The sequence below is a fragment of the Tetranychus urticae genome, chromosome 2 (assembly GCF_039701765.1).
Source record: "Tetranychus urticae isolate SD_2017Ah chromosome 2, NJAU_TeUrti_SD_1.0, whole genome shotgun sequence".
NCBI lineage: Eukaryota > Metazoa > Arthropoda > Arachnida > Trombidiformes > Tetranychidae > Tetranychus > Tetranychus urticae.
Window position 1 is genome coordinate 26,193,371 of NC_142959.1, and position 13,836 is coordinate 26,207,206.

The 13,836-nt window shown below is 31.9% G+C and overlaps 4 protein-coding genes, 1 long non-coding RNA gene and 1 other non-coding gene across 6 annotated transcripts; 5 read left to right on the plus strand and 1 right to left on the minus strand.

Annotated features, from left to right (window-relative positions):
- Positions 1-200: 200 nt before the first annotated feature.
- LOC107360460 (epoxide hydrolase 4) lies at positions 201-1,885 on the plus strand. The gene is made up of 2 exons (XM_015927123.3): positions 201-607; positions 719-1,885. The coding sequence occupies exons 1-2, from the start codon at positions 416-418 to the stop codon at positions 1,553-1,555; spliced, it is 1,029 nt and encodes a 342-aa protein (XP_015782609.1). The 5' UTR covers positions 201-415; the 3' UTR covers positions 1,556-1,885.
- A 976-nt stretch (positions 1,886-2,861) lies between these two features.
- LOC107360459 (WD repeat domain phosphoinositide-interacting protein 3) lies at positions 2,862-4,818 on the plus strand. Its single transcript, XM_015927122.3, has 5 exons — positions 2,862-3,489; positions 3,578-3,854; positions 3,928-4,029; positions 4,361-4,482; positions 4,544-4,818. Exons 1-5 carry the CDS (start codon positions 3,003-3,005, stop codon positions 4,651-4,653), a joined length of 1,098 nt encoding a protein of 365 aa, XP_015782608.1. The 5' UTR covers positions 2,862-3,002; the 3' UTR covers positions 4,654-4,818.
- Positions 4,819-5,089: 271 nt separating this feature from the next.
- Positions 5,090-5,651, minus strand: LOC149094221 (uncharacterized). The gene is made up of 2 exons (XR_016198999.1): positions 5,258-5,651; positions 5,090-5,168 (listed from the first exon to the last, which is right to left on the minus strand). It is a non-coding gene; the product is annotated as an uncharacterized LOC149094221 (long non-coding RNA).
- Positions 5,652-6,206: 555 nt separating this feature from the next.
- Positions 6,207-9,865, plus strand: TfIIA-L (transcription factor IIA L). Its single transcript, XM_015927121.3, has 8 exons — positions 6,207-6,359; positions 6,547-7,140; positions 7,227-7,292; positions 7,352-7,493; positions 7,564-7,668; positions 8,840-8,994; positions 9,072-9,161; positions 9,235-9,865. Exons 1-8 carry the CDS (start codon positions 6,339-6,341, stop codon positions 9,340-9,342), a joined length of 1,281 nt encoding a protein of 426 aa, XP_015782607.1. The 5' UTR covers positions 6,207-6,338; the 3' UTR covers positions 9,343-9,865.
- A 46-nt stretch (positions 9,866-9,911) lies between these two features.
- LOC149094222 (aldehyde dehydrogenase, dimeric NADP-preferring-like) lies at positions 9,912-12,137 on the plus strand. The gene is made up of 2 exons (XM_089268048.1): positions 9,912-10,983; positions 11,053-12,137. The coding sequence occupies exons 1-2, from the start codon at positions 10,489-10,491 to the stop codon at positions 12,076-12,078; spliced, it is 1,521 nt and encodes a 506-aa protein (XP_089124174.1). The 5' UTR covers positions 9,912-10,488; the 3' UTR covers positions 12,079-12,137.
- Positions 12,138-13,318: 1,181 nt separating this feature from the next.
- On the plus strand, positions 13,319-13,818 carry LOC107360456 (uncharacterized). The gene is made up of 2 exons (XR_016198998.1): positions 13,319-13,464; positions 13,552-13,818. It is a non-coding gene; the product is annotated as an uncharacterized LOC107360456 (transcript).
- Positions 13,819-13,836: the final 18 nt, after the last annotated feature.

The following is a 13,836-nucleotide window of genomic DNA, read 5'->3' on the forward strand; positions in this document are numbered from 1 at the left end:
GGTCGAATCCTTGACTTTTTGATAGTTTTGTCATACTAACATCTAGATAAACTGAAGAGGGAAATCATTAAATTACCTTTGATTGTATTAAATATTACCCATCTTGATTGTCTAGATGGCAGCATTACGGAAAATATTATAATAAACTCAAGGATTTGCTGTTAATATGATGAAAACTATTCACTTAAAATTGACTAACTTATTTATCAACAGTGCTTGAATGCCTAGTGCATATGTGCTCACCTAATATATCTCAAACTGAGACTGAACTTTTATCTTTCATTCTGTTTAATACTTGTGAATCACTGTGGAAATGTAGTTAAAATTGTTACTTATTTGCAGCAATGATCAGTTCATTGTTTGCCATCAAACTTATTGGGTTACGATTGCATAAAAAGCAATAAAGTTACTTAAAATGTTATCATTAATTGTAGAGAAAATTATTATTTTTAGTTTCTCAATCTTTTATGGATCTCTAATTAATTTTATTGTGTTTCTGTCTCTTCTCAAAAATGGCTTTAAAAACCTTTATGCGCCCGATTATTCAAAAAGACCGGCCATTCTGGATGATCCAAGCTGGGGTAAACATCATACGGTCATAGTTGATGTAAGTAAACATTGATTTTTATTTTTCAATCATTTTCCATTTACTTATTAATAACAAGATATTTAACGATTTATTAATCCAATTTTTTTGTCTTATGTGTCAAATTTCTAGAAAAGAGTTATTCACTATGTGGCCAAAGGAAACCCAGAAGATCCCATAATAGTTTTCCTCCATGGATTCCCTGATTTTTGGTTTACTTGGCGTGAACAGTTGATTGAATTTGGTTCCAAAGGTTATTATGCTGTTGCTATCGATATGCCAGGATTAGGTGAATCTAGTAAAATCTTGGATAATGGATCTTTAAGAGTTGATGTTGTTGCCGATTTGGTAGCCAAAGTAATCGAGAGTATAACTAAATCATCTGACCGAAGCGTTATCCTGGTTGGCCATGATTGGGGTGCTTGTGTTTCATATTTCGTCTCTAGTAAATACTCAAAATTGGTTTCCAAGTTGATCATTTTGAATGGACCTCATCCAGTTCATTTTAGAAAGTTTATCAAACGTAGTTTAAAACAATTCCTTAAATCATGGTACATGCTGTTTTTTAATTCTCCATTTTTTCCTGACTTGATGTTTCAAACGTTTGATTTTTTCATGTTAAAAGCTGGTTTCAGAAAAGGTGATCGATCTTACATCTTTAGCAACAAAGAGATGGAACCATGGAAATTTATTTTCAGCCAACCATTTGCAATTAAATCTGCCTTTGGTTATTATCGCGATTTTGTTAAGAGAAGCCGTTTTCTGGACGACTTGAAGCTACCAATTAGACAACCTACTATGATAATTTGGGGTAACTCTGATCGTGCTTTATCGGAAGAGTTTGCAACTCAGGCCAATAAATATGTTGATAATGTTCGAGTTGAATTGGTTCAAAATGCTGCTCATTTTGTTCACCTTGAATATCCTAAAAAAATATCATCACTTATTGACGATTTTATTAGTAACTGATTTTCCAATTGTTCATAATTACACTTCAAATGGCACATCAATCAACAAACTTACATTTTTGTTTCACTCAAAACATTGTCAGAAAATACAATTTGCTCCAAAGGTAAATAAGATATGCATAACCTAAAAAGCTAGTTATCTTTGTGTATCATCTCTGAACGATAATGCTGTGTTCAATATATGATTCATCAAAAGGACTCACCATCTGAAGTCCTTTGAGTAATCGAATCATTAATGTGTGTTTCTCATTCATCCTTAGTAAAATGTTATTTCTGACTCCATAAATATGTATTTTTAAAATGTTTCTGATAAATAAACTTAAATCCTGAATGATCGAACAATATTATTGCAAGATTTTAATTGGTAAATGTGTAAATAAATCATTATTATAGTAACCCACGAAACAAGAATTTTGCTATTTCCGACAAACTGGGATAAAAGGAACTAAAAATTTGAGAGTTCCTGTTAATTTTCCATATTCCCTTTGAATTTTCATCAACTCTTTTATTATTCTAATATTTGAAAGTCTTCCTCTGATCTTACCACCTGTTATCCTTATGTCAATTATGACTGATACTAATGATAACAAACGGTTTCCATTACTTTGAGTTTTCATGTCAGTTGAGTATTTATCGTTGACATTTCTTGTGTGACTAAGGAAAGTATTACGAAGAAATGTCCAAACATAACAATTTATCATAACAAACCGAATACACAACAAAGGGAAATCATACGTTATGCACAGACCATAACTGAACAATTAAAGTTATCCCTTCTAAAATATATCTTTATGTAATCACTGAACTACTCTGAGTAGTTCAATATCAAATCAATTTACACTTTTTGATTTTTTCTTTTGAATAAGTTCTTCATGAAAAATTTTATTATTTAATCATGCATGACGTCGATCGACAACAAAAATTTAATTTCAATCGACAGAGTAAGACCTTTAAAACCAGAATACATATGCATTTAAATCAGTTTAATCAAAGTTTAAAAAACATTTTGAAAAGTGTATTGAGCCCCGCCTGGTTAGGGACCGAACAAAAATTAAATCACAGCTACTGAAGCTTATCAAATTGTCTGGAAATGAAATCTAAAATAGTAAAGAGACAGATGGGTATCGATTTTTCAAATGTGACATATTACAAGTGATTTAATTTTTAATCGTTAAAATACATCAAAAATTAACTCGCAATGTAAATTGAATTTAAAAAATAAATTGTTGACAGGAAAAGTCTACATCAGCGCTCCTAGTGGATTATCAAATTGCATCAATTCGGTAGACTAACCTTTGCTGTCTAACAGTGTCTAACAGAGGATTACCTGTCAGATCTGACTTTTCCTCTCCTTCTTTACTCTTTGTTTCAATTTTTCGGTTTATAACACTGGTAACCTTTTTATCTTTATTGACAACTCCTTCAAAATACATCGCCCTTCATAATCAATGCATGTCAATAGCTCATCAAGCACTAGTGTTGGACTAAGCAGTGGTGGAAATGATAAAAGTGGATCTGCCAGTGATTCTGGACCAGCCAATGGTTTGTTATATCTAGCCTTTAATCAAGATCAAACATGCTTTGCATGTGGGATGACCAATGGTTATCGTGTCTACTCAACCGATCCCCTTAAAGAACAAAAAAAATTGACACCTAAAGAAGGTGGTTTCAGTATTGTTGAGCTTTTCCTTCGGTCTAACTATGTTGCTCTTGTTGGCGGTGGAAGTAAACCCATGTATCCAAGTAATGAGGTTGTCATTTGGGATGATTTGAAGAACAAATCAGTCAGCCATCTCAAATTTTCAAGTGATGTAAAAGCTGTTAAATTACGTCGAGATCGGATTATAGTTGTTCTTGAAACTCTTATCAAGGTTTACACTTTTAGTCCTGGATCACAAGAAAAAAATGTCTTTGAAACTTGTTCCAATCCTAAAGGTTTGTTATTTTATTGACGTATGCATAAATATAAATCCTTTGATAACTTTTTTTATCCATCTAACCAACTTCTCTTTTTTTTCCTCAGGTATATGTGCCGTCTGTCCACAAGATAACAATTCATTATTAGCATTTCCAGCTCGTAAAGTTGGACACATTAGTTTGGTAGATTTTATAAACATTGATAAACCTCATATTGACATAGCTGCTCACAAAACTCCATTAAACTGTATGGCATTAAATTTACCAGGAACAAGACTCGCTACAGCTTCTGAAAAAGGAACGTTAATAAGAATTTTTGATACTTCAAATGGAACCATGTTAAATGAGCTGAGAAGAGGTGCCAATCAAGCAACTATTTATTGGTAAATTATCAGTTGATAATTTCATTGAAATACTTATTGATAAAACCCTTTTCTCTATTTCTTCTCTATTTAGCATTAACTTCAACTTCAATGCTACTCTTTTGTGTGTCTCGAGTGACCACAGTACTGTCCATATTTTTGCTGTTGATGATCCAAAGAAAAACAGACAATCAGGGTAATTTATATATGTATTATAATCATTCTATTGTTTATTGATTAGACAGTGTGGGATGAAACTATCATGCCAGAAAAATATTCAAAGAATAAGTCAGGCTCATGATATCACGCTGATAAAAGATTGAAAACGAGTTGAGTGAAGTGTTTATTCATGTCCATGATAAATCAATTAGATTGTGCCATGTTTCAGCTTCACTGGAATCATGGCGGCTGCTAGCATGATTATCTAGTTTATTTTTTCGCCAACATTTGATTAATTTCAAGTGGTAAACATTCAATCCAAAGAAAATTACACCCTTTCTAATTACTATCTCTTTTATTCTATACAGATTATCATCAGCGTCATTTTTATCCAATTATTTTAGCTCAAATTGGAGTTTCTCTAAGTTTTCTGTGCCAGTTGGATCAAAATGTATATGTGGTTTCGGAGCTGATCCAAACTCCGTGATAGGTACTATTAATAAAAAAAATAGATGATATAAATTACTAATTTTGATTCTTCTTCGTTACAGCCATTTGCTCTGATGGGAGTTATTACAAATTCATTTTTAATACGAAAGGAGAATGTACAAGAGATAGATACGCACAATTTTTAGAATCAAATGAAGATGTTCCATCATAGCTTACTACTTACTCTAATCACACTTTTCTGACTCCTTTCTAAATCAATAATTGTAATCATTGTTATCGTCAAATATTTTGTTACATTCACGGTAATCAAACTGGAAATTTAAATCAATTAATGAAAATGTCAATCAACCTGAATAAACCCGCCTCTTATCATTGATTTGATATATTCAATTCATCTAAATTATCAACCCTTCTAAGAATATTATACGCCTCGTTAAAAGCCAATTATCATTGATTTGGACTTCAACAAATCAGTCCTAAGATGATAGATCCTCGGATAAGATTTTGCCATAAATAAATGCTAGAACATCGTCTGATTGATCAGGAAACCGGACATTAAGAGCTGGCGAAAGGTCTCAAAAATAAGAAATCGATAAAATATTGATATTCACATTTCAATGTAAATAGGATGAGGGAAGCAATGAGAATTTGTGTTTTCTAACGCTTCATTTAAATCAAAAGAACTGAAGCATTGAAATTCGATCACATAAAACTGAGCCAATAAATCTGTGGTAATAGAAGTATAATTAGACAAAATCAGTACATTAGAATCAAATTCATGACATAAAATAAAAATAAACAAAGGAATAACTTACTTAAAGGTTTTCGGTAGGTTAGTATTTCATCATTTCAGAATGGGTTTGTAGGCTATGAACAAGTTTACCAACAACTGATTATTTCAATTGTGGTATTCAAGTATAAGCCAATTCAATTTGTATAATCAAAGAGCTGAAACTTCCAATAGGTAGAAGATCCCAGAGATTACCTTTGATTAAGTGAGTTGGTTCAAGTCAACCATAATGTCAATTGAAGAAACTGAAACCACTGTAATTGACATAAAACCAGTGGATCAAAAGATGAATAACCATCTTATTTATGTTGAAGTTTGGTGAATGATTTAATAATTCACCAAGGTAGGTTAGGTTACATTGATCTTCTTAATCAATTTACAAGAAATCTCTTAAAAAGACCAACGCTGGTTAACTTGAAGGAACAACCAACTAACAGTAGAAACACTAACGTGCTTAAATATAAGTAAAGAGGTAAAAAAGCATGAGCTTCCCGCCAATAATCAGCCAATCACTGTTAAGAGTTTTTTCTGGTTGGTAGTTCAACTTGTATTTTTTCAATGGGTTAAATAAACTCATTAAATTTCATCATTTCATTATCGTTGTTTTAGTGCTTTGGTTTAAATTAATTGTCATCTTTCGTCAGTCTATTATCTTTGGAAAAACATCCAACTGTTGATTTGTTTTGTGCATCCATTTATCTGAAATATAAATCATTTTACAATTTTATCAGAATTATTTCTATTTGATTGGTATGCAATGTTTGAACAAGATTGTTTCATTTATAAATTGTGACTTTTCTCAGTAAATTACTCATTTTTATTCAAAGCCAAACAATTGACATTTCAAGTGATTTACTCGTTTGAAATTTGAATCTAGGAGTAACATTTAATGAAAGCACAAGATGGAGCTATAAATAAAGATTTATCTTTAAAGATTAGTATCCATGGTGAGAGCTCCAGCTGTAGGTTAAAGATTTTTATCGGGTGAAATTTAGTATTTTAGACTTTCTTCAATATTTTGTTTAAGTTAATTTATTTGATTCTTATTAGTAATTGTATAAAATAGTGGCATCTTTAAGTGAAGATCATCCCTAATTTATACCTAAATGATGTCCGCAGCGACAGTGGTAAGATATTTAATTTTAATTCTAATGTTTCTTTGGTTTGTTAATTTTCTTTCCAATTGGGTAGACCAATGTTTTAAGTATTAAACACTGAGCTTTTTCTTTTGTATTTCTTGGTTTTATTTTTCACTAAATTTTATCTTTCTCTTTTTTCTTGTCATGCTTTTTGGCTTTTGTCTATTTATTATAGCCGAAACTCTATCGCTCTGTAATTGAAGATGTTATTAATAGTGTTCGTGATATGTTTTTAGACGATGGAGTTGATGAACAAGTTTTAATTGATTTGAAGCAAACTTGGTACAAAAAAGTAGAAGAAACAAAAGCTCTAATCGATGAGAATAATAAAGATAAGGGAGCTTCAACGACCGGGGCCTCTTCCAATTCAAGCTTAAGCACAACTACAACTATCACCCCAGCAACTCGTCCGGTTACTACACAACAGCCTCATGTTACAACCGTAATTTCATCGAATCCAAGCCGTCATATTACAACAGGTAGCTCCGCATTATCTACACAGACTCAAATTACTCAAGTAATTACTTCAAATCAGCCTCGTCCACTTACATCTGGAGGGTCGTCGCTGTCCCAACCAGCGCAAATCACTCAAGTAATTACTTCCACCCAACCTCGTCAACTTAACACTGGCACATCCTTAGGTCAGCAAACACAGATTACTCCAGTAATTACAACGAATCCAACTCGTCACATTACCACTGGCAGCTCTGCATTACCGCAGCAGCTAAGTTTTCCTCAAACTGTTCTTCAATTCCCTTCTGGAGATCGTGTAAGAAATTCAACTTCATCTCAGTCCATATACTTGCCTGCATCTTATTCAAACCAATATTGATTCGTTGCTATTTTCCGTTTCAGATTGATGGCTCTAAGTCAGTGCCTCAAAAAGTTTTCTTTCTCAATACACAAACTCCCGGATTAATGGTTAGTTTACAAGTATGGTCTTATCAAATCATGTTTCAAATTTTTTTCAATCTTTTCAGAGCTCTTCTGCTGCAACAGCTAGTTTAGCATTACCTCCTGAATTGGCCAATAGTATACTTCAACAAGCTACCTTTGGTAGTGGTACTGTCATTAACATTCAATCAGCGCAGCCACAAGAATCAGTTGTCCGACATACGAGCAGTAAGTTGTAAATTTGAAATTTTACGGACTCACACTTTAACATTTTTTCTTTATTTTCTGCGACTCATAGATCCTACTTCTGTTATTAATGGTCCCACAACTATCCAATTTCAACCTGCTGCAACTAATTCCGTTAATCAGCGAACCACAAGGCCTCCTCAACCCAATAGTTCAGGTAATAACTAGTGGCTTTTAAATTCCTACTTTATTGACTTAAGTATAAGCTTTAAAAAATTTTCCAATCACTTTTAACAATATTTTTCGTACCCTCTGGCTAATCTTCAAAGTTACTTTTGCTATCTATTTTCATTAGTTACAATGTAAACTTGCTTATCTTAAAGCCTATTCACTCTTTTCGCTCTACTTCAATACCCTTTCATCGGACCCCTTTTGTGTTTATTGAGATGTGCTGACTATCAGAGTATTTTTGAACATCTTATTGTTATCATCGCATACTCGATTCAATTCCAAATTATTTTGAACTGAAAACGAGCCAAGCTTTTTTCGAATGTTTAACAGCTAATTGTAGTCTTTAAAATTTCATTCTCTAAACAATACTCACCTTTTATTCGCTTTTGCAGAAAAATCTTTAAAGGAAATGATATTTCTGTTGATCTTTTATTGTAAAACGTTATTTCTCTTATATTTATTCTTGTTTTTTTCTGTTTGTGTTAATGGTATAAGATTTTTTCATATGACCCAAGTTTACTAAGCAAAAGTGCATCAACCTCATTGCAAAAAAGTCTGTAGAGAAGCAAAAAATTTGACGCTAAATTGTGCTATTTTTTCTTTATAACCTCATAGCCTGTTGAACTCATTATCATTTACCACTCATTACTGGCCAATAACCTAACAGTTTGAACATGTCTTCGATGTCAAATGTGCTATGCATTATATTTACTTTCATACTGAAAAAACCTTACCTTTTATTCTCGTGTTATAATTTCAAAACTATTCAATTATTATATATCAATTGAATGCTCAAACATTAGGTCAACATCAAAAAAGTGCAAAAGGTTTCTGGCATTGAAGTTTTTTTATTGTTAGGTTGATGCTCTTAGCTCTCATAATATCAATGTTTCGTCCATTGTCGTTTCAGTGATGTTGCAAATATTCTATTCAACTTTTCTCGCCTGCTCAATACAGTTGTATTTTGGATTAAAAAACTTCCATTCATAGATTATTTCATTAATCATATTTTAAAGCTCTTTTCTGTCTACATAATATATCAGGCAGAGGAAAAATTAACTTGGCCTTATTTCGAAAACTTAATCAGATGAATTTGCTTTCTCATATTTAAAGCTAATTTACGCTATTTTGTGATTCATAATTCAATTAAATTTCAGGAACCACAACAAATATTGTTCAGCTAGATGGTCCTAATGACAATAGTAGTGACGAAGATGACGATGATGACGAGTTCCGTGATAATGATGATGATCATGACGACAACGACGAGGATCAAAATGATGATGAAAATGAATACACAGGCGAAGAAGAGGTGAGTTTTTCAAATTACTTTATTTTTAATGACCTTCCAACTAATTTTTTCTTCTCACATTTTATTTTTAAAACAAGGAACCATTGAATTCTGAAGATGACGTCAGTGATGAAGATCCTCATGAGCTATTTGATACTGATAATGTTGTGGTTTGTCAATATGACAAAGTAAGTTGTTTTCTGTTTCTTCTTCTTCCATCCTATTTATTTGAAACTATATTTCCATTATCTTGTCTTTTAGATCACTCGAAGTCGTAATAAATGGAAATTCCATTTGAAAGATGGTATAATGAATCTCCAAGGAAAAGACTATGTTTTTCAAAAAGCTATTGGTGATGCTGAATGGTGATTTTTTTGTTATGTTCATTAAACGTGATAAAAGTCATCCGATCAATGGAGAGGACCCTTTTGTTTAAAACTAAAAATTCGTTTAAATATGGAAAAGCACCCAACCTGATATAGCGTTGAATTCATCTTTGTTTTGAGATCTCTTTTTTTAAAAGGATAATCCTTCTCTGCAAGTTACTTATCTTTACGCTTCATTACTTTTTTGGCCTTTGTCTCTGCAGAGAAATTAACTCCACAATCATATGTTTTGGATAATCTTTAAATAATTTAATGGTAAAGAGAAATGAATGAGGAAGCAAAGATTATGAAGAACAAAAAAATTGACTAAATAACAAAACAATTAATCAAATCGATCATCACAAATTGGATGCGTGTACCATTCGAATAAATCATAAAATTGTCGAAAAAGGCTCTTAAAAATGAGTCAAATTGAATGGACTTTGCGTGTACCAATTTGTTATTAATTAGCTCATATGATTTAAAAGCGTTTAATCGTGAAATACATTTGCTTATTTAATACAGAATTTGTCTTAAATTTGTTTTAATAATCTTTAAAAACAAAATTCTACTTTTAACAGCTAACATTCAAAATATTTTGAATGCTCGACTTCATTGCCCATTACACATTTGATCCATTGTGTAACCTAATAAGTTCATTTCTTACCAAATCATAATCATTTATTAATATGCTGAAAAGATCAAAGCATGGATTTAAAATGTAAAGCATTTTATAATTATGATTCCACTGACCATTTAATCAAGTCAGTAAATAAACTGTTAGTTAAATTTGGTTAAAAAATGATACAAACAATCATTTTGAAAATGCATTACCAATAGTTGAAAAGAAGCATGATTGTGTTTAAATCGGTAGCAAAAGGAAAAATGACAGAAATTTGATTTCTATCAATATTAGTGGTCGAAAAGAACTGGTTTGGCTTATTATTTTTCTATCAAATGACCGGTAATAATGATGGGAAGTTACCTTTTTGATGCTATTTTAATCAGCAATATTGAGGTCAATGATGAGCCTAAATCTACTTTTAACTTTAATTTTTCTTGAATCTTCATTCACATACTAAATTTTTAAGAGTTAAACGTTGATAATTTGTTTTAAAATCTGATTTTCATTGTTTACTGTGTTTTCACCATGAATCAAACGAGTCCAGAGAAAATAAGTGAAACGATTGAACACCTTCGACGAGTATTTCGCTCTGGTAGGACAAAGAATGTAAATTATCGACGTAAACAATTGGAAGGAATCAAGAGGATGGTTGAGGAAAATGAATCTTTATTCGTTGAATCTCTTCACAAAGATTTGAAAAAGCCTAAATTTGAAGCGATTATGATTGAGACGGATTATATTTTGAATAATGTCCGAGAAATGTTGTACAATTTGAATTCCTATGTAAAGCCAACCAAAGTGGCCAAAGATTTGGTTCTAGCTTTCGATGATGCTTTTATTCAACCAGAACCTTATGGACTTGTTTTAATCATTGGAACCTGGAATTATCCTTTGATTGTTTGTTTAAGCCCATTGATTGGTGCAATTGCGGCCGGTAATGTTGCCATAGTTAAACCGTCAGAGATCGCTCCCAATGCAGCTGATTTGTTTGAAAAATTGTTACCACAATACGTAGACAAGGTGAGTTTTTATGCTAAACTGTTTCTTATTTTTCATTTTAATTTAATCTTATGGTGTTTTTTTGAGCAGGACTGTTATCGTGTGATTAATGGCGATGCCACTGTTAACCAGCATTTATTGAAAGAAAAATTTGATTACATATTTTTCACTGGAAGTCAACCCATTGGTCGCAAAGTTTATGCATCAGCTGTCGATAATTTTACACCAGTTACATTGGAATTGGGTGGAAAAAGTCCAGTTTATATCGATGATTCAGTTATTGATCAAGACTTTTGTTATAAAAGACTGTTGTGGGCTAAATTTATCAATGCTGGTCAAACCTGTGTGGCTCCTGATTATGTTTTATGCTCAGACAAAGTCGCTCAGCGTTTCATTCGGTCTGCCAAAATCATCTTGAAACAATTTTACGGAAATGACGTGCAAAAGTCTAAGGATTTAACCCGGATAATTAATGACAATCATTTCAATCGATTGGTTAATTTACTTGATTCTTCAAGTGGGGAAATTGTAATTGGTGGATCATCCGATAAAAATGACCGTTTCATTGAGCCAACTATCTTACTCAATTGTTCAATTGATGACCCCTTGATGAAAGAAGAAATATTTGGGCCTATTTTACCTGTTGTTATTGTTTCCAATGTTGATGAGGCTATCCAATTAATTAACAGGAAAAGTAAACCTTTGACACTTTATGTCTTCTCTCAGAATCAAAGTGTGATTGACAAAATATCACTGGAAACTTCAAGTGGGTCCATTTGTGCAAACGATGCTCTAATTCACCTCAGTGTTGATGCTTTGCCTTTTGGCGGTGTTGGAGACAGTGGGTTCGGTGTGTATCATGGTAAATCAACTTTCGATACATTCTCTCATTACAAATCAGTCCTGGTTCGAGGTTACAATCCAGTACTTGAATGGGTTTCCAGTAAACGTTACCCACCTTATACTGAATCAAATTTAAAGCGACTACTTCGGGTGATCAAGAAACGGCATCTTATGCCAGCTGATTCAGATTGGACAGTACTTTTCATCTTTCTTCTTGGTGCTTTGAGCTTCTACTTTTTGAACAATTTAACCCAGTATTTGGCTGCTAAATAAACTTCATCAATTGTTTGAAAATTTTAGTTTAATAAACTAAATTACATTCTCTTCATTAAGGTATCTGTTTAAATAAGTTAGCCAATTAACAATTCGAGTCATTGATGATAATCCAAATGTTTGCCCTGTGCTAATGTAAACAGGTGTTTCAACAAATAAGGAATTGTTAAAAAGTAAAGCTAATTAGTTCTTGGATTGTGAAATACTTTAATTATCAATTAAGCAATTGATTTATTCCGTGAATTTATCTCATAGAAGTTACACCATCAATCAGATTCTAGTTTAATGCAAACTATTCACGTAACGTAAATTGCATTAAATTAATTGATAATATTGATTAAAACCAATAGATGGCCTTAATAACCGATATGAAGAGTCATTTTGTTTATCTCATTTTTGATTAACTTAAATGTAATTAAAATCTAGTTTTGCTTTGTTTATGATTTGGAGCACATTTTGATATTCCTTGAACTTATAATTTCATCATGTAGACTTGGATATATCGGCTGAAACTATGCTGAAAACTTATGAGCAAAATCTTCATTTTGTGACTAAAGATCCGGCATTCAAGGCAAAAGTTGAATATTGAAAACTCAATGAGCTGGAAGCTATGAAACAAACATAATTTTGAATAAAATTAAGAACTTGGAACTATTTCTCCAATCACAATGAAAGTAGACTATTCATTACCCATAGGATCCATGCATATTGAATTTAATTTTAGGGAACCGGCTTTTTTCCATCACTTTTTCAATCTCTTTTTTTGTTTGTGTTTGTGTCTCTTTTCTTGTTCACCACCCAAATCTAACATATCCACCATTCATAATCATCATATCTATCATATCCGAAAAGTGGTTAATAACTTGGTGAATTTGGGTGATGAAAAATCTTGAAAAATTGAATGAAAATATGATGTATTAGTGTTAGTCATTTTCAAGAATATTAGAGTTAAGTTTCAACTCTCTTCGACTTTAACGTTGAAGAGATTCAATCTGTACAGCTCAATTTTCTTACTGTTATCTCTAATATTGTAATTTAACACTTAATATCAAATAAATCTCTTTCTTGTCCACTTTCTGTCCACTTTCAACTCATTTTTGTTCAAATGAAGTCAACTTGGATAAGGCCGGTTATACCGTTTCCGGGATACACTTGAATGTATCTGTTAGGATTTGCTCCTTTTATCGAGTATTTTCCGTTAAAATATCGGTATCTTCAATCCTGTAATGTAAAGAAAAATAAAAGTAATTTGAAGCTTGTCAAAAATCTCATCTGGTAGTGTTTTGAATATTGTTTGATTTGATGAACATTTATTATTGTTGTCAATTGAAATAATTAAAATCTATAGTTAGTTGAATCCAACTCTTGCCACAGCAATCTATCTAGGTAAGTGAATATTGAATATTACTTCTATTATTTTACTCAATCTTATAGCTTCTCTTTTGCCGTCTTTCTTACTTTCTTACTTTCTAGCATTTTATATTTTATAACACACGTCGCAATCTAGACTTACAATCAAAATGATCACGGATGTTCAATTATCATTTTTCGCCAACATTCTTGGAATCTGTCTCTTCTTATTAGTCATTATGTACCATTATGTGAGCGTAATGGCCATTAACCAGAAATAACATTGTCAAACTATAGATCAGGTGAAACTTAATGTCTAACCCGATTCAATAGGGATATCTTTTTCATACCAAAATGGGCAAATAAACTGCAAATATTTTTTAACTTAAATTTTTATTTTTTGCTTCA